This window comes from Symphalangus syndactylus, chromosome 18 (assembly GCF_028878055.3).
Source record: "Symphalangus syndactylus isolate Jambi chromosome 18, NHGRI_mSymSyn1-v2.1_pri, whole genome shotgun sequence".
Lineage (NCBI taxonomy): Eukaryota > Metazoa > Chordata > Mammalia > Primates > Hylobatidae > Symphalangus > Symphalangus syndactylus.
In genome coordinates, this window is record NC_072440.2 from 72,245,557 (window position 1) to 72,272,663 (window position 27,107).

General features: G+C 44.2%; 1 protein-coding gene, 1 long non-coding RNA gene and 1 other non-coding gene across 8 annotated transcripts in view; 2 read left to right on the forward strand and 1 right to left on the reverse strand.

Annotated features, from left to right (window-relative positions):
- The window catches only part of LOC129467247 (uncharacterized), a 72,349-nt gene that overhangs the window by 12,453 nt on the left and 32,789 nt on the right, over positions 1-27,107 (reverse strand). The window lies entirely within an intron of this gene.
- Positions 347-27,107, forward strand: part of HMGXB4 (HMG-box containing 4) — a 54,319-nt gene continuing 27,558 nt past the window's right edge. The window contains exons 1-5 of one of the 4 annotated variants that reach the window (XM_055251493.2): positions 347-365; positions 21,385-21,483; positions 22,140-22,288; positions 22,874-22,952; positions 23,721-24,676. In XM_055251493.2, the coding sequence (XP_055107468.1) occupies positions 21,453-21,483; positions 22,140-22,288; positions 22,874-22,952; positions 23,721-24,676 (1,215 nt within the window). In that variant the 5' untranslated portion in view covers positions 347-365; positions 21,385-21,452. Of the gene's footprint in view, positions 366-16,512; positions 16,600-16,983; positions 17,092-21,384; positions 21,484-22,139; positions 22,289-22,873; positions 22,953-23,720; positions 24,677-27,107 lie in introns of those variants that run through there. The other 3 variants (XM_055251494.2, XM_063623759.1, XM_055251495.2) reach the window with 3 other exon arrangements.
- Positions 8,806-8,867, forward strand: LOC129468688 (U7 small nuclear RNA). Its single transcript, XR_008652767.1, has one exon. It is a non-coding gene; the product is annotated as a U7 small nuclear RNA (small nuclear RNA).

Here is a 27,107-nt window from a genome sequence, read left to right on the forward strand (position 1 = left end):
CTGTTTCCAGGCGGAGGGCAAGTTGAGCTTGAAGACTTGCCCAAGGCTTTCTGCCTCCCAGCTGGGAAAGAAAAGGGCTTTAGTTCTTCCCCCACCTGTGAAGTCTGCAAGCCAGATTCGTGCCCTCCCCCGAGTTCTGGCCTAGGCTTCTCGCCCCGTTCAAATTGTTACAAAGTTCAGCTAGAAAAGTCCTTGTCCCTGTGGAGTTTTATCCCCTGCTCCTCTGGCCACCCTCCTGATGGATCCCGGTGGTGCCAGGCGGGAATGGGCTGCTTCGGGATCCATTGAGCTCCCAGGGCCTCCCTGCTGCTTCCTCTACTCCTGTATTTCGCTCAGCTTAGCTCTCTAACTTGACTCAGCTCCAGGTAAAGTCAAGAACTTCCTCAAACAGACCTTCAGCTTCTCCACTGGGGGTGTGTGTTCAAGAGAGGAGGGTCTCCCTTTCCCACTTCCGCAGTTGGGGCACTCACAGTATTTGGGGTGTCTCCCGGGTCCTGCAGGAGCAGTCTGCTTCCTTCAGAGGGTCTGTGGGTCCTCTCAGGATTGCTGGTTTGTTCTTGCAGTCAATCTGGGGTTAAAATTCACAATGCAAGCCTCCGTGTGCTGCTCAGTCTGGAGCTGCAATCTAGTCCTGCCTTCCATCCGCCATGATCCCTAATATTTTACCAAGGATGTTTGTGCCTATATTCACAAGGGATATTAATCTGTAGATTCCTTTTTTATACTGTCTTCTCTGGTTTTGCTCTTGGGGTAATGCTAGCTTCATAAAATAGACTTGAAAGTGTTCTCTCCTCTTCTGTTTTCTGGAAGATATTTTATAGACTTTTTAAAATTCTTCTTTAAACGTTTAGGAGAATTCTCTAGCAAAATCATCTGGGCATGGAGATAAACTTTTTGAGAAATTTCAAATTATAATTTTGGTTTCCTTAATAGTTTGTAGGGCTAGTAAAAAGATCTATTTGTGATAGCGTGTTTTTTTTTTTGAAGAATTGATCCATTTCATCTAGGTTGTTAAATTTAAATTATAATTTTGATTTCCTTAATAGTTATAGAGCTAGTAAAAATATCTATTTGTGGTATTAAATAGTTGGTGTTTTTTTTGAAGAATTTATTTATTTCATCTAGGTTGTCAAATTTATGTGTGTAGAGTTGTTCAAAATACTCCCTTATTATTCTTTTGGTGTCTGCAAGGTCTGTAGTGATATCTTCTGTTTCATTACTGATAATAGTAATCTGCTCACTCTCTCTCTCTCTTTATCTCTCTCTCTCTGATCTTATCAAGGAACTAGCCCTTTGCTTCACTGATTTTCTCCATTTTTTCCTGTTTCCAACTTCACTGATTTTGCCTCTTATTTGTATTTTATTCCTTCTGCCTTGGATTTAGTTTTCTCTTCTTTATCCAGGTTCTTGAGATGGGAGCTTCAATTATTGATTTAGACCTCTTTTCTAATGTATTCATTTAGTGCTATATATTTCCCTCTCAGCCCGCCTTTAGCTGTGTCCCATAAATTTTGATATGTTGTGTTTTCATTTTCACTCAGTTTAAGTTACTTGTTCATCTTTTTCAGACTTCTTCTTTGACTCAAGGACTCTACAGAAGTGTGTTGCTTAGTTTTCAAGTGTATGGAGATTTTACTATTATCTTTCTATTATTAATTTCCAGTTTGATTCCATTTTTGTCTGTGAACAAAATTGTCTCTGTATGATTTCTTTTAAATTTGTTGGGATTTGTTTTATGGCCCAGAATGTAGTCCATCTTGGCATATATTCTTTTTTTTTTTTTTTAGACGGTGTCTCACTCTGTCACCCAGGCTGGAGTGCAGTGGCGCAATCTTGGCTCACTGCAAGCTCCACCTCTCAGGTTCACGCCATTCTCCTGCCTCAGCCTCTCCGAGTAGCTGGGACTACAGGCGCCCGCCACCACGCCCGGCTAATTTTTTTGTGTGTATTTTTAGTAGAGATGGGGTTTCACTGTGGTCTCGATCTCCTGACCTCGTGATCCACCCGCCTTGGCCTCCCAAAGTGCTGGGATTACAAGTGTGAGCCACCGCGACCGGCCCATCTTGGCATATATTCTGTTGGCACTTGAAAAGAATGTATGGGGCCAGGCGCGGTAACTCATGCCTGTAATTCAAGCACTTTGGGATGCCAAGGCAGGTGGATCACCTGAGGTCCGGAGTTCGAAACCAGCCTGGCCAACATGGTGAAACCCCCTCTCTACTAAAAATACAAAATTAGCCAGGTGTGGTGGCACACACCAGTAATCCCAACTACTTGGGAGGCTGAGGCAGGAGAATTGCTTGAACCTAGGAGGTGGAGGTTGCAGTGAGCCGAGATCACACCATTGCACTCCAGCCTGTGTGACAAGAGCGAAACTCTGTCTAAAAGAAAATAAAAAAGAAATGCTTTTCCAGAAACACATTTACAAACACAGCCAGAAATAACACTTTATCAGCTACCTGGGCATCCCTTAACTCAGTCAAGTTGATAAATAAATGAACTGTCACAAATATTTAACAGTTCTTTTTTTGTTTGTTTCTTTGTTTATTGTTGTTGTTATTGAGTCAGGGTCTCACTCTGTCTCACCCCACTCAGGCTGGAGTGCAGTGGTGTGATCTCAGCTCACTGCAACCTCCGTCTCCAGAGTTCAAGCAATTCTTGTGGCTCAGCCTCCCAAGTTGCTGGGATTACAGGCGTCTGCCACCACGCCCGGCTAATTTTTGTATTTTTGGTAGAGACAGGGTTTCACCATGTTGTCCAGGCTGGTCTCAAAGTCCTGGCCTCAAGTGAACCACCCATCTTGGCCTCCCAAACTGCTGGGATTACAGGTGTGAGCCACCGTGCCTGACCAACAGTTCTTTCCTTAATGCACCTGAAAAATATCGCTCCACTTCCTTCTGGCCTCCATGATTTTTGATGAGAAATTTTTTTCTCATTCAGATTGTTTCTGTTGTATAAGAAAAACATTTTTCCCTGGCTGCTTTCAAGGTTTTTTTTTGTATTTAGTTTTCAAAAGTTTAGTTATGATGTGTCTTGGAATGAATTTCTTTGAGTTTATCTATTTTGGGATTTGTTCACCTTCTTGAATATTTAGGCTTATGTCTTTTGCCAAATTTGGAAATTTCAGCCATTATTTCTTCATATACTTTTCCAGCCCTGCCCTTTTATTTCCTCTGTCTAGGACCCATGATAGGAATGTTGACTCTTTTGTTGTAGTCCCACGAATTCCTGAGACCCTGCTCATTTTATTTTCAGTCTATTCTTTTTTCTATTGTTCATATTGGTTAATTTCTTTCTTTCTTTTCTTTTTTTTTTTGAGACAGAGTCTTGCTCTGTCACCCAGGCTGGAGTACAATGGCGTGATCTTGGCTCACTGCAACCTCTGCCTTCTGGTAAAATAGAGGTTCCTCTTCAAAAAATTCCTCCCCATCTAATTAAGAATAAATAGTAACTTCTCTTAAAAACAAAATTTATTCAAAGACCTGTGCTAACATTCTTAAATATCTGCTAGCCGTAATAAAGAAATCAATGTACTTTATGTTCTTAGCTCCCACAGTTTAGCCTAAATATTTGCCCTGGCATACTCATACTGGTTCAAGCAAGCATTGGGTCATAGCCTGTTCCTCTTCCTTATTTAAAGGTGTTTTTACCTTTCTCATCATTCTACAAGTTACTTCCTCCTTCCTTTGTTCTCTGTCTTTGCCTCTTTTAAAAAGTTCCAAGTTGCCAGCCAATCAGGACAAATACAAAATATGAGGTCCCGGTCCAGCCAATGGAAACTGAACACAGCAGTAGGGTAAACACATCAGGCATCAGGTTATAAATGACCCTGTCTCCTTTGTTCAGTATACTCTCGTAACAAAACTGCTGGCAACTGTACCCTTTCTGTAAAAAGTATAAAAATGGCCTTACTGAGAACATTAAATTTATGTTAAAGTACAATTTCTTTACAGCACTGGGGAACAAACATTTCAAACAAAGCAATTCTCCTGCCTCATCCTCCCGAGTAGCTGGGATTACAGGTGCCCGCCACCACGCCTGGCTAATTTTTTGTATTTTTAGTAGAGATGGGGTTTCACCATGTTGGCCAGGCTGGTCTCAAACTCCTGACCTCGTGATCCACCCACCTTGGCCTCCCAAAGTGCAGGGACTGCAGGTGTGAGCCACTGCACCTGGCCCATATTGGTTATTTTCTAATATTCTCTCTTCAAGTTCACTTGTCCCTCCGCTTCCTCTGCTCCACCTCCATTCCGCTGTTGACCTCATCCATTGGGTTTTTTGTTAGCTCTTCTATATATTCTTTATTTCTTTTTCTCTTTTATTTTATGAAACTTTCTTTTTTTTTTGCTGAGACTATCTTTTTTCTCTTTTTATAATATTTTATATTTATATTCTTGTTTTTTATTTTACTGCCTACAGCCCTCTTAAGAATTTTTTTCTTTTTTTAATCATGTTCATAATTGCTCACTGAAGTATCTTTATGATGGCTGCTTTAACATCTTTAAGAGATAAATGTAACGTCTTTGTCATCTTGCTGTTGGTATCCATCAATTGTCTTCTCTCATTCTGTTGGAGATCTTCCTGGTTCTTTAGGTAGGATGAGTGCTTTTTGATTGAAATCTGCACATTTGGGGTATTATGTTAGGAGACTCTGGATCTTACTTAAACCTTCAGTTTAGTTACCTTTTTCTGATACCACTCCAGCAGGGGGTGGAGGGGGCTGCCACCTCATTACTGCTAGCTGGGGGTAGAAGTCCAGGTTGCCACTATTGACACCAGAGGGGGGTTCTTCATTACTGCTGCCCAAGAGTGGGAGCTTCGGCCCTCTGCTAGGCTTCTGCTGCCCTCTCCCGGGTGGGAGGGGCAGGAGTGCCTCGTTATTGATCCGCACAGGGTCCCACTGACACCAGGTCCAGGGCAACCTCATTACTGCCAGGCAGTGGTGGCCGTCCTGACTCTCTCCTCGGCCTCCTCTGACACCACCCCAGCCAGAACAGGGAAGGGTGGCTAATTACTCCTGGGCGCAGCTCCCCACATAATCTCCACTGTCACTGTGGCTGGGTGAGAGTGGGGCCTCATTACTATGCAAGGGGACGAAAGCCCCAGCTTCCTCTTGACCTTCCCTGACACCACCTGGGATGGGAAGGGGGTGCAGGAGGGCAGGGTTGAGGTGCTCAAAGAGTGTGGAAGTCTGGGCTCCCCACTCAGCCTTTGCTGGCACAGGTGGTGTGGGCCCACCGCCTATTCTGTGGTGTTTGACTGGAGTGGAGCAATTATTTTCTTTTTTTTTTCTTGAGATGGAGTCTCGCTCTGTCACCCAGGCTGGAGTGCGGTGGTGCGATCGCAGCTCACTGCAAGCTCCACCTCCCGGGTTCACGCCATTCTCCTGCCTCGGCCTCCTGAGTAGCTGGCACTACAGGCTCCTGCCACCATGCCCGGCTAATTTTTTGTATTTTTTTAGTAGAGGCGGGGTTTCACTGTGTTAGCCAGGATGGTCTCGATCTCCTGACCTCGTGATCCGCCCGCCTCGGCCTCCCAAAGTGCTGGGATTACAGGCGTGAGCCACTGCACCTGGCCATATTTTCTCAAAGTTCTCTGTCTTGCTAGGAGGTAGCTGGCTAGAAAGAGCATGCTTCTGTTGGGCCTTGTGTGCCCCTGTTGGCTCTTCCACATTGCCCACTCCTCCAGCACCCCATCTGGTATATATCAGGCAAAAACAAACCCCAGGGAACTTCTTCAGGTCCTGAGGTACCCAGTTGTTCTGCCTTCTTCTCCCCACCTTGCAGTATCTTCTTGCATTTGTTTTGTATGTAAAATCCAAGGTGTTTAGTTGTACTTAGCAAGGATAGGAAGAAGCACATCCACGCCATCTTCCTGGAACCAGATGACTTCGAGTCCCTTTTACATCTTTTGTGTCCCTGCTCGGCACACTTCATCTTTCCTCCACCTTCTTGAACATATGGAATATAGTTATAATGACTGCGTTTATTGTCCTTGTCTTCTAATTCTGTCATCTGTGTCGTTTCTGGGTCTGTCTATATGGATTGATTTTCTTCCCCATTGTGGGTCACATTTTCCTGCTTTTTTTCCATGCCTGGTGATTTTTTTATTGAATGCCAGGTATTGTGAATTTTACCTTGTTTGGGCACTGGATATTTGTATTCCTGTAGACTGTCTTGAGCTTTGTTCCGTGACGCAGTAAAGATACTTAAAAACAGTTCGATCCTTGCAAGGTTTGTTTCTAAGCCTTGTTGGATGGATCAGAGAGGCCTTTACTCTAGGGCTAATTTCCCTCACTCCCAAGTGTACCACCAGATGTCCATCCTGGCTGATGGGAACCCAGATGGTTCCAGCACTCCACAAGCTACAGAGATTGTCCCCTTCAGTCCTTCAGGTGGCCTTCTCCAGCTTTGAGTGCTGTCTGCATGCATTAGCTGATCACTATTTGCTGAAGATGCAAGAGGGACTCTCACAAGAGCTGGAACTGTCACTCTCATTAGCGTTCTCCTCTTCCATGCTCTGCGTGTGAATGCCAGCCACTTTGGCCTCCCCAAACTCCCCACTCCATCTCCTCAACTCAGAGACACCATGGGGCTCCAAAGAGGTCAATAAACTGTTCTGGAAACTCTCCAGGCAGTAAGCCAAGGCAGCCATAGGGCTCACTTTGTTTGTCTCCCTGTCTCGAGGATCACTCCCTTGTGCTGCCCGATGCATAATGTCTGAAAACCATTTTTAGACTTTTTTTTTGCTGGTTTGTTTGTTTGTTTGTTTTCATTATCTCAGGCAGCAGGGGAAATCTGGTCCCTGTTACTCCAACTTAGCTAGAAGCAAAGTCTCCCAAAGACATAATTTTAAGTGAGCAAAACAAGTTGTTAACAAAATCATGTGTCATTTAACAACAGGGATACGGTCTGAGAAATGCATCATTAGGTGATTTTATCGTGCAATCACCAGAGAGTGCACGTACACAAACCTAGATGGGATAGCCTATCACACACCCAGGCTACATGGTATGACCTATTGCTCCTAGGCTACAAATGTCTGTAGTATGTAACTGCCCTGAATACTGTAGGCATTTGTAACACAATGATATTTGTGTTACAAATACCATTGTATCTAGACGTATCTAAACATAGAAAAGGTACAATAAAAATACAGTATAAAAGGTTGCAAAATGGTACATCTGTATAGGGCACTGTGTTAGCCAGTTCTTTCATGGCTACAAAGAAATACCTGAAGCTGGGTAATGTATAAAGAAAGGAGGTTTAATTGGCTCATGGTTCTGCAGGCTTTACAGGAAGCATGCTGCTGGCATCTGCTTCTGGTGTGGCCTCAGGAAGTGAACAATCAATCATGGCAGAAGGCAATGGCCAGAGCAGGAGCAATGGGCAGGGGATGTCGGGATTTTTTTTTTTTTTTTTTTTTGGAGATGGAGTCTCGCTCTGTCGCCCAGGCTGGAGTGCAGTGGCACAATCACGGCTCACTGTAGTCTACACCTCCCAGGTTCAAGTGATTCTCCTGCCACCTTCCCAAGTAGCTGGGACTACAGGCGCCTGCCGCCAAGCCTGGCTAACTTTTCATATTTTAGTAGAAACAGGGTTTCACCATGTTGTCCAGGCTGGTCTTGAACTCCTGAGCTCAGGCAATCCGCCCTCCTTGGCCTCCCAAAGTGCTAGGATTACAGGCGTGAGCCACTGCGCCCGGCTAGTCCCAGACTTTTAAACAACCAGATCTCTAGTGAACCAGCTGAACAAAAACTCATTTATCATCAAGGGGATGGTGCTAAACCACTCATGAAGGATCCCTCCATGATCCAATCACTTCCCACTGGGCCCCATCCAACACTGGGGATTACATTGCAGCATGAGATTTGGAGGTGGCAAACCATCCAAACCACATCAGACACTTTCCATGAATGGAGCCTGAAGGACTGGAAGTTGCTCTGGGTGAGCACCCGGGTGAATGAGTGGTAAATGAATGTGAAGGCCTAGAACACTACTATACACTAATGTAGACTTTATAAACACTATACACTTAGACTATGCTAAATTTATTTTTTATAATTTTCTTTTCTTTTCTTTTCTTTTTTTCTTTTTTTTTTTTTTTTTTTTTTGAGGCAGAGTCTTATTCTGTTGCCCAGGCTGGAGTGCAGTGGCACGATCTCGGCTCACTGCAACCTCTGCCTCCTGGATTCAAGTGATTCTCCTGCCTCGGCCTTCCGAGTAGCTGGGATTACAGGCACCTACCACCACGCCTGGCTAATTTTTGTATTTTTAGTAGAAACGAGATTTCACCATGTTGACCAGGCCGGTCTCGAACTCCTGACCTCAGGTAATCCACCCACCTCAGCCTCCCCCAAGTACTGGGATTACAAGCCTGAGCCACTGCATCCAGCCTTTAATTTTCTTTCTTTAATAATAAATTAACCTTGCTACTGTAAGTTTTTTACTTTATAAACTTTTTAATTTTTTTAACTTCTTGACTCTTACCAATATTTTGTACTGCATGTAATTAAATATGGGCTATACTGCTTCTCCTGTAAATAGGTGATCAGAACATGGACAGAAAGGACACACCAATTTCTATTCCTCTGAGAAGGGTGCTGGGGATAGATCTGGGGCCTAAACTTGTTCATGTGTTTTCTTAACTAAAACAATTTTTTTAAAAAAAGAATCTGAAGCCATTATAGTAGAATAATGTTAATATTTATGCATTCTGGGAGGTGGGTACATGGATGTTTGTACTTTGAAATATCTTCAAATTTTTAAATATTATTCTGTGAAAAGAAGGGAAAGACAAAATGGAGAATATTACTGCTATTTTAGAATTTGTCTAGCAGGTTTTCCGGTCTTCACCGGAAAACCCCTAGAAAGAAAAAGAAAAGAGAAAAAATATTTTAATGGAGAGAGTCACCATGAGATACAAATGCACAGATGGGAGGGAGAGGCAGCAGTTCTGGAGGAGAAGGTAGGGGCTGGCCCAGGTCCTTCCAGGTTAAGTACAAACCCTCAGCATGTTCCCAACCTTCCCTGAGAACTCTCAGGAACTGACGCCACATACCAGAAAATGCCACTGCTTGTCATTCCAAAGACACAAGGCAGTACTGACCCTCCTTACCTCCTTTCACCCAGTTTCTCCCATCAGGGATGTCCTCCCATCCTACCCCACCACACTCCAACCCACAGACAAGGACCAGCTCAAAGGCCCCCTCTTCCCTGAAGCTGCATGTACTAGTCCATTTGCATTGTATAAAGGAATACTTGAGGCTGGGTAATTTATAAATAAGAGGGGTTTACTTGGCTCACAGTTCTGCAGGCTGTACACGAAGCATAGTGTCAGCATCTGCTTCTAGTGACGGCCTAGGAAACTTACAATCACGGCAGAAGGGGAGTCAGCGTGTCACATGCAGAGAGCAGGAGCAAGAGAGAGAGGAGGAAGTTCCAGGCTCTTTTAAACAAGCAGATCTTACATGAACTCATAGAGCAAGAACTCATTCATTATGCATATCTAGAGAGAGAACTCACTCATTACATGAGCACAGCACCAAGCCATTCATGACCCAAACACCTCCCACTAGGCCTACCTCCAACCTTGAAGGTCACATTTCAACATGAGATTTGGAGGGCACAAGACATCCAAACCATATCACCATATCAACTGGGAGGTCCTCTTGGTTCCAAATGACAGAGGAGCAAACCGGTAAGCTTACACAAAGGGGAGTGGGGGAGATGCTTGGCTCACGTGACATAACACGGAAGGGACAGGGGCAGGGACCTCAGGGATGACTTGATCCAGGCACCAAGCATCTCTGAGCCTCTCTCTGTGTCTTTCTGATTTTCACAGTCTCTCCCCACATGGCTTGGGGCAGCCCCAGTTTCCTCATAACCCTCACCACTTGAGAGCTACAAAGGGCCTTTTGCCTCCCGAAGTTTTCAAACACCTGCAGGAAAGCTCAAGTGGATGTTTTATGATTACCTTGGCTGGAGTTATCTGCCCACTCCTGTAGCCCGGGCAGTGGCCTTTTCTGCTACAGACAACGGGTGATGGACAGGGCAAACCAAACCCGTTGCCAATACAACGCCTATAACTTTCTTTTTTTTTTTTTTTTTTTTTGAGACGGAGTCTTGCTCTGTTGCCCAGGCTAGAGTGCAGTGGCGCGATCTTGGCTCACTGCAAGCTTCTTCTCCCGGGTTCATGCCATTCTCCTGCCTCAGCCTCCCGAGTAGCTGGGTCTACAGGCACCTCCCACCACATCCGGCTAATTTTTTTGTATTTTTAGTAAAGATGGGGTTTCACCATGTTAGCCAGGATGGTCTCAATCTCCTGACCTCATGATCCACCTGCCTCAGCCTCCCAAAGTGCTGGGATTACAGGCATGAGCCACCGCGCCCGGCCTACAACTCCTATAACTTTCCAAAACAATTCTCATCTGCCTCCTCTGAGTCCCAAGAAAAGTTTTTTGTCCCACTCTTCATTCAATGACATCTAATCAAAAGGATTCATTGAAAACTGTATTTACCATGTGCCCAGAGGGACAAAGATGACTTAGAAACAGGCCCTGTCCTTGGGGAACAGGGGAACAAGGTGTGTAAAAGGATTGCTGCGATGCAATATGGGAAACGCAGTAATAGACACATGTTACTAGGTGTGTGGGAAAATAAGATGACTTGGAGAGGGGGCATTCAAATTAGATTCTTTTCGTGGCTTTATCTAATCTTTTTTAAACAGTTTTATTAACGTATAATTGATACGCAAGGAAATGCACATATTTAATGTGTAAAACTTGATGACTGGGTCATATGCAAATACCCATGATACCATCATCAAAATCAAGGTAATAGACACATCCACCACCTCCCAAAGTTTCCATGTGTCCTTTTGTTTTTGTTTTTGGTGTTTTGGTTTGGCTCGGTTCTGGTGGTTAAAAAAACACTTAACATGGTAGTTTTCGCCAGGTGCAGTGGCTCATTCCTGTAATCCCAGGACTTCGGGAAGCCAAGGCGGGTGGATCACCTGAGGTCAGGAGTTAGAGACCAGCCTGGCCAACATGGTGAAACCCCGACGCTATTAAAAATACAAAAATTAGCCGGGTGTGGTGGTGCGTGCCTGTAATCCCAGCTACTTGGGAGGCTAAGGCAGGACAATCACTTGAACCCAGGAGGTGAAGGCTGCAGTGAGCCGAGATCATGTCACTGCACCCCAGCCTAGGCGGCCGAGAGAGACTGTCTCAAAAACAAACAAACAAAAAACACTTAACATGAGATCTACCCTGTTATATTTTGAAGTTCACAATACTGTATTGCTAACTGTTGTATAGCTGGTCTCTAGAACGTATGCATCTTGCATAACTGAAACTTTATACCCACTGGACAACAACTTTCCATTTCCCCCATGCTCCAGCTCCTGGCAACTATTGAATTCTCTGTTTCTATGAGCTTGACTATTACAGAGACCTCACAGAAGCAGGATCACGCAATATTTGTCCTTCTGTGATGGGCTTGTTTCACTTAGAATAACGTCCTTCCATGTTGTCACAGATGGCAGGATTTCCCTCTTTTTAAGACTGAGTAATATCCCACTGTATGTGTATGCCACATTTATCTATTTATCTGTCAGTATCAAGTTAGATCTTGAAGAATAAATAGGAGCTTTCTAGCTGCATGTTGCTAGCTAGATGCATGAGCTGGCAAAAGTGGTGGAGTGTGGGGGACCCATTAGAGACAAGAAAATGTGGCCGGGCGCAGTGGCTCACACCTGTAATCCCAGCACTTTGGGAGACCAAGGCAGGTGGATCATGAGGTCAAGAGTTCGAGACCAGCCTGACCAACATGGAGAAACCCCACCTCTACTAAAAATACAAAAATCAGCTGGGCATGGTGGCACGCACCTGTAATCCCAGCTCTGGAGGCTGAGGCAGGCAGATCACCTGAGATCAGGAGTTTGAGACCAGCTGGCCAACATGGTGAAACCCTGTCTCTACTAAAAACACAAAAATTAGCTGGGTTTGGTGGCACATACCTGTAATCCCAGCTACTCAGGCGGCTGAGGCAGGAGAATCGCTTGAATCCAGGAGGCGGAGGTTGCAGTGAGCCGAGATCACGCCACTGCACTCCAGCCTGGGCGACAAGAACAAAAGTCTGTCTCAAAAAAAAAAAGAAAAAAATCATTAGCTGAAGTATAAGCTCATGTTAGCAGTGCTTTATCCTGATGGCAATGGCGGATGGACTTGGAAGTGGAGAGGGGGCCCTGAAGATAAAAATCAATTAGGAAGCTATTGTAATAGCCCAATGAGAGATGGCCCATCTGTTGGGGCACATCTTTCTTTTAAATTTGTACCATAGTAATTATGGACTTGGACTTGTTTTACATTGCCCACAAAACACACATACACATAGAAGATAATAAGTTGCTCAAAAGCAGGAAAACAAGTATCATTGCTTCACCATAGGGGACATTTATTATTTGTCTTCCCAGAATAGATCCCCTTTCTTTTGTAGAAGGACTAATGTCCTATTGCAACTTTGTGGTGTGCCAGGAACTGTCTATCACAAGACTGAATGATCACATGACCCCATCCCAGCCAACTGGAGTTCTTCTCTTGGATTTTGTGTGTGTGTGTGTGTGTGTGTGTGTGTGTGTGTGTGTGTTGCTGATGTGAGAACATGCTCTTCCCTCTCTGGTCAGGAGACTATAAAGATGTAAGCCTGGGCTACCTGTGGCCATGATTCCAGGCCCCTAGGGACTGCCAGCCTGAGAGAACAGAGTTAAGAGGGAAGGATTTGAATCCCCAGACCCAGCTGTCCACAGGGCCTGCTTCTCTCTGGCTCTGAGTGGTTTTTGTTTTGTTTTGTTTTTTTACATGAGTTACATATTTTCTACTAGTCTCTTTATTTTTTTATTTTGCAATTTAGGGCATACACACAGACCGAGAATCTGTGGTATGTCTCTCTGCCTGTCTCTTAAGGTAGTTTTAATTAGGTCCTGTCACTTCTAGCAAAAGGCCCTGGCCTAATGTATGTACCCAGGATGGCATCCTCCCATCAGACCTAAGACAAAGACGCTGCTCAAAACACATCTGGAAAGAGAAGAGCACAGAAAAATGGTCTGAAGAAGGAGATGCCCAAACCAAGCACAATTGGACAGACCCCACCTGCTGCTGCCAGGCACCGGGGAGTTTTCCTTAGGTCAGGTGAACCAGAGAAGAGCCCCACACTTAGGGAGAGCCCCCTCTTCACATATGCTAGATGCCATCCTCACTTGCCATGGGAAAAAGCATTCTTATTCACAAACCCCACCATGACTAGGCCTACCCAGAGGGTCCTCCTTTCTGCCTTTCCAAGTTTCAAAAATGCAAGAGAACTGTGAAAGATACTCAACAAAGAATACTTTTCCATCAAGGTACAGAGGAAGCACTTGAATCCATTCAAGGAACTACAATCTCTTGGCTCCCGCCACCAACCCACTTCTGGCTGAGCTAGCTCCGGTGTGCACCTCAACAGAGAAGCCTCCCTGATCACTATTTTAAAGAACAAGCTGTTCCTACCCACATCCCCTGCTGGTACTCTCGGAGCCAACCTGGCATTATTTTCTCCACCTCTGATTATCACTGAATGTAGTATTCATATCTTAATTTTGTGTCCCCCAACCCAACCGGAATGTAAGCTCCTGGGGGCCAAGGACTCTCAATTCTGTTCACTCTTCTATTCCCAACACCTAAGACAGTGCCTGCCACATGCTGTGTTTTCAATAAATATCTGTTTAATAAATGGACGTGCAATGATCCAAGACTGGGAGCAAGTTAATCGCATTTTGTGATTGAGAGAGTAGGCTGAGGAGAGATCTGACTTCAGGTCTCCAGGAGGTTAAAATGAGCAAGAACTTGATATGCTCCATCTTCGGGTGGACTAAAAGAAGAAACGGGACCAATAGGACTCATGAGGCTTTTAGGTCCAAGCTAGTGGTACAGTGTCGGGACAGCTACTGTTTTTGCCTACCTAACATGCACTCACCCTTCTGACAGCAAACCTTGATTTTCTTTGTGTCTACCCCAACCTACTTTTGGAGGTAAACAGATGACCTAATTTAACCAATCAGCAGCAGCAGCAGACCCCACACCTTTGCTCATAGTGATTACTTTTTGTCTGGACACATGATCTAATTCCGGCAATAAGAATCAATCCCATGACTTTTGCCAAAGCAAAAGGGAAAAAGAAACTCCTTGCAGGGCCAGGCATGGTGGCTCACACCTGTAATCCCAGCACTCTGGGAGGCCAAGGCAGGTGGATTGCTTGAGTCCAGGGGCTTGAGACCAGCCTGGGCAACATGGTAAAAAAAAAAAAAAAAAAAAAAAAAAACCGTCTCTACAAAAAATACAAAAATTACCTGGGCATGGTGGCATGCACCTGTGGTCCCAGCTACTTGGGGGGCTGAGGTGGGAGGATTGCTTGAACCCAGGAGGTCAAGGCTGCAGTGAGCTGTGATCATGCCACTGCACTCCAGCCTGGGTGACAGAGCAAGACCCTGTCTCAAAACAAACAACAAACAAACAAAACCTCCCTCCACAGGGACACTGCTAGCAGGAAAGATGATGAAGCTTGGAGCTGCTGGAGTCATCACCTGAATCTGAGAATAAAGCTAACTCAGAGGAGAGCACCACAGAGACATCAAGGGGCCAGCTTGAGTTATCTCCCTGGAAGTGACCATGTCTGCAGGTACTGGAAATTTCAATCATGTGAGCCAATAAATCCCCCTCTTCTGGGGAACCACATGGAAATGGGTTTCTGCCACAACTGAAATCATCCTGACCAATGGATTTAGGGCTCTGAAGAACAAAAAGGAAATACATCATTAGGGCTCTTAAATGCCTCAAAGGGAAGCCTAACGTCAGGCAGGGTGTCCGAGAAATGCAATCTAACACCTTTTGGTGAAACTCATTGCCTGTCTTTTTGGTGAGTAGAATGGGAGCTGCAGAGAAAAAGGCCATGCTACTTTTATTAAGTATTTGAAGTTACATTTTGCAAATGATTTCAGCAACTTTATCTCAGGTGTTTTAACATCTCAGCATCTCACAGTTGTAAGAAACAGAATCAATCTTCTACTCAGTGCAGAGGGGGAGAGAGCATGATATAGCAAAAAGAGCACTGAACCAAGAGTCTAACAATCTGGCTTTTCATCTTTATCTGATCACTGATTAGCAGTGTGGTCTTAGACAAATCACCTTGCTTCTATTGGTCTCATGACTACCTCGTCTTCAAGCACTCACCCAATTCTGCAATGGAAAATCCAATAGGACAGGGGTTCTTAATTTTTGATGGGGCCTGGGCCCCAGGAAAACATACATTGCACACAGGAGTTTACGCTGCATGGGGTTCACAACTCTAGAAGCCAATCTACATCTCTAACCTCTCTGCTTTACAGTAACACCAGCTTCTGCTTGAGCGCTCCTCCAGTGAAAGGGAGCTCACTACTCACAAGGAAGCCCATTGTACTATTGAACTTACTAGAAAAATAAGTTCTTCTTCATATATATATATATATATATATATATATATTTTTTTTTTTTTTTGAGATGGAGTCTCGCTCTGTCCCCAGGCTGGAGTGCAGTGGCGCGATCTCAGCTCACTGCAACCTCCGTCTCCCGGGTTCAAGCGATTCTTCTGCCTCAGCCTCCCGAGTAGCTGGGATTACAGGTGCGCACCACCACGCCCGGCTAATTTTTTGTATTTTTAGTAGAGATGGGTTTTCACCATATTGGCCAGGCTGGTCTCGGACTCCTGACCTCAGGTGATCCGCCCGCCTCAGCCTCCCAAAGTGCTTGGATTACAGGCATGAGCCACCGCCCCTAGCATTCTTCTTCATATTAAACCAAGTTCTATGCACTGTAATTTCTTCTCATTGATCCAAGTTCTCCACGGCAAATCAGAAAAATTGTGTTCGCGCCTGTAAATGACATCTCTTCCTCTCTCTCTGAAGACTGTTTCTAACTAAAAAATGTAGATGATTCGCCATGCAAATTATTTTACTGTACATTGTTACAAAGATAAGTTCTTCCACCTCACTCCTAATATGCCAAATGTTCAAATGTAGATGCTGAAGTCCAAATAAGCACCCTGCTATTAATCTGCATAGATCTAGGTTTTGCAAAGAGGAGAACTGCTGTATAAAAATATCTTGAAAGAAACAGGATAGTATTTTGGGGAAAGCACTGCATTCAGAATCAGAAGACTTGGAGTAATGGTCTCATATTCCAACTACCTGTGTATCCTTGGGCACGTCACTTAACTTCTCTCAGCCTGGTTCTCTTCTGCAAAATGCGACAGGAATACAGTGAGGATTAAGTGAAATAATGTTTGTAAGCTTCTAGCGCAAGGCTGGGACATAGCAAATTCTCAATAGATAAGTGCCAGCTCCCGCGCTCAGCAAGCTCCGAGTTTTATTCGATGCGCTCGGCGCTCTTGGTCAAGCGGGATTCCCCCTCCAGAGCCCGAGTCTGCGCTCTGGGCTCGACTGAGGCTCCCTGGCCGCTCGCGCTTTTCTCTCCTTCTCCAAGATGGCGGCGATCGTCGGCACTGAGGCGGGATCCGGGCGAGCCGAGTGAAGGTAGCGGCGAGCGGAGACCCCAGGAGACCGGGCTGGGCCCCCACCCTGAGGCGGCAGCAGCCCTGCCCCGCCGCCACCCGCCGCCCTGGGCACGCGACACCACCCCTGGGGTGCCCCAGGCCCGTCGCGGCCTAGCCCAGGGGCCGAGCCGGGGACTGGAGTAGCGGCCGCAGCCGCCCCCAGGAAGGGGCTGGAGCGGGCAGAAGGAGGAGGGCGGGCGGGAGCTGTTCAAACGGGGAAGGCGGGAAAGCTGCGGGGCCGGGAGGGGGCGTGCGGCCGCGCCGGGGGCCTGCGGACCCGGGCCGCCCCTCCCCCTGCCCGGGCCGTCTCCGCCCTCGGGGGCGCCGTGAGGCCGCCGGAGACGCGGGAACCCGGGTCTAGGTCGAGCTGTGCGGCTCGGAACCCGCGATGCGGTGGTCCCTCGGGCTGTCAGGGGGAAAGGGCTCGTGGCCGCGGCAACGGGAGGGCTGGGGCCGCGGCTGGCAGGAGAAGGTATGAGGAGCTTTCTTCTTTTCCTCTTCACAGAGCTTTGTTGAACTAGCTGTTGCCGCAAAACTGCCGGGAGAATCCCACTGGTTTGCCGTGGGGACCACAAAAATGGTGGTCCTGGGGGCTGTTTGTATAAATCACCTGGTATTTTGTGTATTCCTTGCGTGCAACCCGGCTTGGCCGTGCCTTCGTGGTGGGAGCCTTCTCCATGCAGGCCCATTTTCCCTCCACCAACTACTACTTGTAGATTCACTTTATAGCGTGCAAAAGCGGAGAAACATCTCTGTCCCCTCTTTCTGAGGGCTAAGCTGGTGGCTGATTATATTTCCTCCTAATAGAACAAAGTGAAAAACTGAATCCCAAATAAAGCCTGTTGATTGGACAAGGCTTGTCAAAATTTCGATTGCTGGTCTTATGGAATGTGTGTTGTCAGCCAATCTGTGCGGTGGTCGTGGTTCCGCTTAATTGCACTGCAATGAGAGGATTCAATCCCCATCCCAGACTGTCGGGATCTCTGCAGCTTCCAGAGCTGGCAGGGGCTGGGAGTGCTGCCTAGGTAGGTCCCTGGAGAAGGGAGTGGCAAGAGGATTCCGAGTCACTGTGTTCGGAGATTGGAGGAAACCTGGACGAAGATGAGAAGGCATCGTTTGCCTGTATCGTAGAAGTAACAAGAAAATTTCAGAAATTGGCAACCGGCGGATGTGCATCTTCCTTTACCTGCACTGACTGGCATTTTGAGTTCTTGAAAGGAGTGTTGGAAGAAGAGAATGCAGAATCTTGGACATGGCTCTCATCCTGGAACAGACCTGGAGTTCAGAATTTCTCTTACTGCCCGTGTGATGGGGCTCACTTTGTTTCCTTTTTTTCGATACTCATTTACATTGTGGGTTGAAGAAGCTTGTTGATTGCAGGAGCTCAAGTTACCTCAAAAAAAGTCTGAAACCTTTTTTTTTTAAGTATAATTTGAAGTTTCAAAATGACAAAGTACTATATCTGAGGACTTTTTTCCTCCTGATTACTTTGATCATCCCAAAGGCCTATGCCTGAACATAACTTGTATACTTATCTACAAGGGAAAGAGCAACTCTGCCGCCTCCTTTTTCATATCCTGAAGAAAAGTCCCCGAAGAGCTATTTAACAATTTGTGCATTTCATAAGTATACATTTTTATGGTACCAGTTTTTTACTTGTATCAACAGTATGAAATAATGAACTTTTACTTATGTTGTCATATCTTAGCACACTGAGACAAACAAAATTATTCCTGCCTCTTGGAGTTGACAACATTGAATTTTACAAACTCCCAAATTATTGAATTGAGAATGGGTTTTAACACCTGTTTGACATTTGCCAACATTTAATGTAATTATGATCTCCCTTTTCTAATGTGAAAATCAAACCTGATATTTTTCATTTTCATTAATCCTCACAATCTACTCTCTACCCCTGAACTCTGAATTTTCACAGATCGTATTCAAGACCTGGAAGGAATATCAGGGGTTCATCTGATCTTATATAAATGTTGCCTGAACTCTGCCTTTCTTTCACACTGTTGCTTGAGATTTATCTTTCTTCTATGAGTCAGCAACCAAAACTAAACCCTGAGCTGCAATAATATCCTGATTTTAAAGAATGTAGAAATTCAAGGCCCATCGGTCTGCCCAAGCTGTGGGTGATATAGTCCGTTGTGTTTAATTTTAGTTTTTCAAGCTCTTGGCTGCCCCAGTTCTTTAGTGAATTGGACTTGTCTTCAGGCCTCATTCCTTCTTTTTTCTTCAAGTTATTTAATCCAGTAATTTATAAGATGCTCTTCAGTGTTTTTAAGAAAATTTTAACAGTGGCAGACCTAATCTAATATGTAATGCTAACACCACATTTTCTGTGTTGGCCTGTGCCTCTGAGAAGCAGTTACTAATTTTCTATTCCCTCTCACAACTTTTTAATCCACTAGTTTTTTAAAGCAGCCAGTAACGAGACCACGATACAGTCATCTTCTTTCCTTCTGTCTTCAGAGGTACTTATTTCTATTCTGTTAGGTTGCCCAACTCTGTTTTATGTTGATTTTGATGTTACCAAAGGGAAGGCCTGTTTATAAGTCTCAGGACCAGCCTTTGCTTACATTTACAAGTGCATTTTGTTGTTGACAAAACATTGATGACTGTATTTATGACATTGAATATTTAAGTTTTTTGCCATTATTTCTCAAATATTCTTTGCCAAAATTCATGCACAGAAAGTGTTTAATTTGAGGTTTCCATTGGTTCTTGGCATTATCAGCCTGTGAAAACCTATATAATCTACATATTTTTCTTATAAACTCAGTATTTTAGTGCCATTGAGAGGATATGCTGTTTTCAAATGAATGGATATAATTCCCTATATTTCTCTTCTCCTACCTGCACCCCTTTTGGAGTCAGCACCACGTGGGTGGAAAGGGGAGGACAGTGGTTTCCACTGAGAAAGTTTCATCCTTAAATGCTGGAACATGAAAAACTGGCTACATTGTGTATCTTGCCTCCTCACATTTTTATCGTAGGCCTGACCTTATGTCCCCTTCGTTTCCTATGAAAAGGCCTTCGAACAGGCGGTTCTCCAGTTGATCTTTAAAACAATCCAGTTAATGTAGTTTCATTACTCTAGCTTCTCTTACTTTGACCAAATCCATTCTTTATTTCACTTCTCAGAGAAGTAAAGAAATGCTTTTTTATGTTTCTTTTCTTAATCTAATAAATCATTCTTGGTAATGCTTCATTTTCCTATTTAGGCCTACCTGTACATTGTATTTTATCTGATTGTGCAAATAAGTCTTTTTTTAATGTAACTCTTATGAAAGTCTCCCTTGTTAATCAAATTCATCTTTTCTTTCATGAAAGTTCCATGCTTCAGTATTGTCCACAGCTACCTGAAGGAATTAGTAATGTGTCATTTAAGTGTCCTTCAGTATTTCTAAATACCCTTATAATAATGAAGGTAAAATTAAATTTAAATAAATGATCAATTAGATTAACTTTGTAAGTATCTGACTTAATTGGATGAGAACAGTTCCAAAATATTTAGTATGTAATTTTAAAATTCCTGAAGGACTTGTGACATTGCTTGTTCTTAAAACATCTTTACCTTGGCTGGGCACAGTGGCTCACGCCTGTAATCCCAGCACTTTGGGAGGCCGAGGGGGGTGGATCACGAGGTCAAGAGTTCAAGATCAGCCTGGCCAAGATAGTGAAACCCCATCTCTACTAAAAATACAAAAATTAGCCGGGCTTGGTGGCAGGCGCCTGTAATTTCAGCTACTCAGGAGGCTGAGGCAGGAGAATCGCTTGAACCTGGGAGGCGGAGGTTGCAGTGAGCCAATATCGTGCCACTGCACTCCAGCCTGGGCAACAGAGCAAGACTCTGTCTCAAGAAAAAAAAAAAAAAAAAAAAAACTTTTACCTTACAGTGCATTTTATAGCATTGTCATCTTCAAAGTCAAAATGGACATATAAACTCAAATGCCAAAAAAGGTTGTAAAAATTCAATGAAAAATACAATATCTAGGAACATTTAAATTATAGCAATTCTTATTAGTGAAGATCTTAATCATCATAAAAGTTTTATGACCAGTGGACAAATGATAAATATCTCCCTATTTTCACCTAGCCTTTAAGAAAGCCTTGGTGGTGGTAACAGCTGTCATATGGTCAACTGATGTAAGGAGTATACCTGCTTTTACAGTTAACATAAATTTGAACAAATTCATGTCGCCCCCCCAAAAAAATGCAAAAGAAATTGTGCTCTAAAGATATTTAACATCCCTGTACAGTTAATCATTTCTGTTTAAATTACAATGCAATAGATGTTACCGCTTCACCAATCCAGTTGGTAGGATTTTATGGTCTTCAAATGTTTGATGTGATCTGTCTTCTCTGCATCTTGCCTTACCTGTGTATGTTGTAACCATGATTGAACCTATCATTCTAACTTAATGTTGGTTTCTACCCTGTCTCAGTGTTGTCAGTCCTGTTGGCATTTCAGAAATTCTCATTAATTTTGAAAATATTTTTTGTATTGGAGGTATTTTATATACTTCCCCAAATGACAACTTTAATTCATGACTGAAATCTAATTAAGCCTAGTGTACTTCTTGCAGTATCAACCCCACTGTATTTACAAAGAGAATGAGGAGGTGACAAGACACTCCTTTATTTCTTGCTGCCCTTCCAGTCGGCCCTTGGATCACTACGCATTTCCATCTGGAAGGTTGCTTCTCCTCAGTGATTTCGCATTACAGGAGGGTTTTCCTTCTTTGTTTCTCAGACCTGGTCCTGTAGACGGGAAGGAGCCTGGACACAGTGACACATTCTCAAAGGCCCTGCAGGACCACCATGGCTTATGATGACTCCGTGAAGAAAGAAGGTATGACCCCATAATCTGAGAAGCATTCCAAAGGGGGTATCCTCTTCAATCCTTGCAGCCCATGGATATAGAGACCAGGACTGGGCACCACAGCCTGGACTCCCAAGTGATGGTCCAGAGCACTGTTATGACACTCAGCCTCCACGCCATCCCCAGACTGGGCCCATGGAAACGAAAACCAGGACAGGGGTTCCAACACAAGAGTCTGAAATATGAGTCTCTTAGTTTATTGGGGTGATCCCCTGCAGCACTCTTGGTCCTTGCCAGCTCCAGTGTGCAGGAGTCTGGGGATAGGAATCACATCCTGGACTCCCACAGAGAGCAGCACAGCACATGAATCCTTATTCTTTTCAGCCTTTCGTCTGCAAGTCTGTGTCCACCTACCAAATCACAACTCAGAAACCATATCTGAGGTTGCACATGGGGCCTTTGCATAGCGTGGAAACATTGTTTCTTCAGGTTTGATTCTTGTATTTGCAGCCAGATCATCAAGAAATATTCTGTTCCCCTGGGTCTAGCCCTGTATTTCACTGGAGTTGATTGAAACATTGTTTTAATTTGGAAATAGAGTAACTGTTGCATTACCTGCATGGTGATTTGGTCATTACTTACTTGACTTTCTCATTTCCTTTCCCAAATAAACCTGTGCTTCTCAGATTGTTTTGATGGTGATCATACTTTTGAGGACATAGGACTTGCAGCTGGCCGAAGCCAACGAGAGAAAAAACGTTCTTACAAAGATTTTTTAAGAGAAGAGGAAGAAATTGCTGCTCAGGTTAGGAATTCCTCCAAGAAGAAGTCGAAGGTAAGTCCTGAAAATTTAAATTAGGAAAGTCTTAAACTACTCTTTTTTTTTTTTTTTTTTTTTTGGTGATGCAGAGTTTTGTTTGTTTGTTTGTTTGTTTGCTCTCGTGGCCCAGGCTTGAATGCAATGGCACGATCTCTGCTCACTGCAACCTTCGCCTCCCGGGTTCAAGCGATTCTCTTGCCTCAGCCTCCCAAGTAGCTGGAATTACAGACACGGGCCACCACACCTGGCCAATTTTTGTATTTTATTAGAGACAGGGTTTCACCATGTTGGCCAGGCAGGTCTCGAACTCCTGACCTCAAATGATCCACCTGCCTCGGACTCCCAAAGTGCTGGGATTACAGGCCTGAGCCACTGTGCCGGGAAAGTCTTAAACTACTTCTTACCATATTTCCTAATATTTGAAGAAGGAAGTATTTTTTAATAACTTTAGAAAAGAAAAATAAAACGTTATGCACATCTATTTTTATTATTTATTGTGCTTTGTTTCTCAAAATCAAAAATCATCAGAGACAAGAGTGGTTCCAAACTGCATTTGCCTCATCATCTTATTATTGATCAATTCTTCTTCTTTAATTATAGGATAGTGAACTTTACTTCTTGGGGACGGACACACACAAGAAGAAGAGGAAGCACTCCTCTGATGATTACTACTATGGAGGTGAGGATGGGAATGGGCAACAGGTGGGATAAACACATCGCTGGTTCTTGGAGTCGGGGTAGGGGAAAGGGATCCAGATGTTGCTGACTCAGTGGCCTATTTAACAGGACAGTGGTTCTTGTTCTGAGTGCCGATAAACCAGTGTGAAGGAGGAGAGAGGTGGAGGGCTGGTATTTTGGAGGATTCAGCATAGAAGAACAGTCTGCATTTGTGATACACCAGGTACCAGGTTCCTTCTCCCCCCAATCATCCACTTATCTTGTGCCCATTGTTATCTAGCATCCCTTTTGCCATACGTAGTCCTCTGGCCTGCACCTGTGGGTCACTTCTCAACCAGTATATATCCACTCACAGAACCAGTTTTCTTAGCTATGTTATGCACATTGCTGATGAGACTCAACTTTCACCAGAACGGGTTTGTCCTGAACACAGAAATAAATGATACTCTGTCTGCAATCTGAATTGTTAACGTCCCATAATCCTACAGCTGTAGTCAATTCTTCTGGGTATGTGCTCTTTGGTTGCTTCTGAAGACTCAATGAAGAGAAACAACTTTAGTGGCAAGAACTGTGTCCAGGGTCAGAGGGAGAATCTACCAAGCTAAGAAGCACAAGGGCATCATTTCTCAATGTTAGGAATCAGTTAAAGGGTCTCCCTTCAAATCATTCCTGTTAGCCTCTTTCTCATATTAGCTAGTTTGATGAGAGAGGAAACTTGTTAGAAGTTGCTTCCCACCATATTGACAGTACTTCTCTTGATTATTTCTAGACATTTCGTCTTTGGAATCGTCACAGAAGAAAAAGAAAAAGTCCAGCCCACAGTCCACTGATACAGCTATGGACCTGTTGAAAGCTATCACTTCCCCACTAGCAGCAGGCTCCAAGCCCTCCAAAAAGACTGGGGAGAAATCCTCTGGCTCTTCAAGCCATTCGGAGAGTAAAAAGGAGCACCACAGGAAGAAAGTCAGTGGAAGCAGTGGGGAACTAGCCCTGGAGGATGGTGGCTCCCACAAATCCAAAAAAATGAAACCTCTCTATGTGAACACAGAGACACTGACCCTTCGGGAGCCTGATGGTTTAAAAATGAAACTTATTCTCTCGCCAAAGGAGAAAGGAAGCAGCTCTGTTGATGAGGAGTCTTTTCAGTATCCCTCCCAACAAGTGACTGTGAAAAAATCCTCAAAGAAATCAGCTCGGGATGAGCAGGGTGCTTTACTCCTAGGACACGAGTTACAGAGCTTTCTGAAAACAGCCCGGAAAAAGCACAAGTCATCCTCAGACCCACATTCATCTCCTGGCCCTGAAGGCTGTGGGTCTGATGCCTCCCAGTTCGCAGAGTCCCACAGTGCTAACCTTGATCTTTCAGGGCTTGAACCTATTCTGGTAGAATCAGACTCATCCTCTGGTGGGGAACTAGAGGCTGGGGAGTTAGTGATAGATGATTCTTACCGGGAAATCAAGAAGAAAAAGAAGTCAAAGAAGAGCAAAAAGAAGAAAGACAAGGAGAAGCATAAAGAGAAGCGACACTCCAAGTCCAAGAGAAGTTCAGGACTTTCTGCCGTGCCAGTGGGAGAGGTCACAGTGACATCTGGCCCTCCTCCCAGCATCTCATACGCTGGAGCAGTAGCACCTCCCCCGCCGCTTCCTGGCCTCCACACAGATGGGCATAGTGAGAAAAAAAAGAAAAAAGAAGAGAAGGACAAAGAGAGAGAGAGAGGAGAAAAGGTAAAGCATCTTTTAAGTGTGGTGGGGATGAGATGAAGCGGGTTCTTCCTGAATAGTCAGTGGACTTTTAAGTTAAGCAGTTGAGGTAAACCACTGGGAATTAAGCACGTTTTGGGGGATATGTTGGAATGATATAAAGTATAAAATATTACCAGTGGCCCAGTTTGTCTGATACAAAATAGGAGCAATCTTTTTTTTTTTTTTTTTTTTTTTTTTTGAGATGGAGTCTCGCTCTGTCGCCCAGGCTGGAGTGCAGTGGCGCGATCTTGGCTCACCGCAAGCTCCGCCTCCCGGGTTCACGCCATTCTTCTGCCTCAGCCTCTCCGAGTAGCTGGGGCTACAGGCGCCCGCCACCATGCCCGGCTAATTTTTTGTATTTTTTTTAGTAGGGACGGGGTTTCACCGTGGTCTCGATCTCCTGACCTCGTGATCCGCCCGCCTCGGCCTCCCAAAGTGCTGGGATTACAAGCGTGAGCCACCGCACCCGGCCTACTTTCTGGTATTCTTTTCAGTGTCGAATGTATGTTCTTTTACTGTCTGAGTGCTTACTGTATGCCAAGCTCAATGCTGTAGATAGTACCAGGAAGTAAAAACACAAGCAGGACATAGTTGTTGACTTTAGGGAGCTCACTGTTGATTAGGGAGATAGGAATGATAAATCAGTCACCTTGGTTTGATTTCTTTCCTCACAACTCAACAGTTTCTAACAGTGAACTTTAGGGTCTCATAACTATGTCATTAAAGGTTTCTTTTTTTATTTATAGTTCTGCAAAATGCAATGTCAAATAAAATCTAGAAGAAAAGCTACTAAGAACGAGAAAATCAAATGTATTAAGAATCTGGGGCTGGGTGTGGTGACTCACGCCTGTAATCCCAGCACTTTGGGAGGCCGAGGCAGGTGGATCACTTGAGCCCAAGAGTTCGGGACCGGCCTGGGCAACATAGCGAAACCCAGTCTCTACAAAAAAATACAAAAATTAGCCTGATGTGGGGGTGCACGTCTGTAGTCCCAGATACTCAGGAGATTGAGGTGAGAGGATTGCTTAAGCCCGAGAGGTGGAGGCTACAGTGAGCTATAATCTTGCCACTGCAACTTCAGCCTGGGCAACAGAGTAAGACTCCCTGTCTCAAAAGAAAAAAGAAAAGAATCTAGGAATGGGAATTTAGTTTGATCTCTGAGGTAGAAGTTATTTCTCCACTATAAAGGGTGCCTTTTAAGAAAGTCTGTTTATATCTATCTGTTTATAGATCTATATCTGTTTGTCTGTGTGTGTGTGTGTGTGTATACACACACACACACACACACATATCTGTTTATATCTATCTCAAAAAACAAAACTATACCTCTGAGCCAGGAATCAGTGTGAACATAAAGACCTGGATATTCCAATACTAAGTCAGGTTTTATTCAGTTGTTTATTTGAAAAATTGCTTTAAACACTATGTGTTCTTTTATATAAGATTCTGTTTATCCTAAGAATTTCCAGTCTAGTGACGTGATAATGCCATGAACTAATCATCCAGTGCTGAATGTCGGAGCACAGGGTGGTCAGGGAAAGCTTGAAGAAGGAAAAGGTTTCAGTGGAAGTGGACACATGGAGGCAGAGAGATGTTCAGGAAGCAGCAGAGTAAAATAACTGAACTCTACTTGTGCAATTCCAGCTGCCTGGTAAATATTTCTACTTGAATGCCTTGGGTACCTCAAACCCTTATGTTACTAATTGACATAACCTACCTACATCTTCTATATTCCCAGTATCCCGCCAGTCAACCCAAACTCAAAACTGAATGCTTATCGCTTTTCTCAACATTTTATTATGAAATTTTTCAGAGAAAAAGGATTGAAAGAATTGTATAATGAAAACTGTATATGCTCTACCAGGAGTTTACAGTTAATATTTTCTTTTTGCTTTATCATATCTGCCCATCTTTTTATCCACCAGTCCATGTTATCTTTCTTAATGTATCTCAAAGTAAATTGCAGGTATCATACACTTCACCCCTAAACACTTCAGCTTGCATATCATTAACCTGAGTTCAGTATTTGTTTTCAGGAATTTGTAAATATGAAATTTACATATAGGGAGGCTGAGGCAGGAGAATCGCTTGAACCCGGGAGGCAGGTGCTGCAGTAAGCCAAGATCACGCCACTGCACTCCAGCCTGGGAGACAGCGCGAGACTCAGTCTCAAAAACATAAAGATAAAATTTACATATGGTGAAATGCATAGATATTGAGTATGTGATGAGTTTTGATAGATGCACACACCTGTGTGGTCAAACCTCTGTCAAGACACAGACATTACCATCATCCCAGAGAGCTCTCTTGTACCCCTCTCCAATCCATCCCTAACCGCAGAGCCAACAACTGTTCTGATTTTTCCAGTCTCATGGTTCACTTTTACATTTCCCCCTTCCCTACTCCCCTCCAC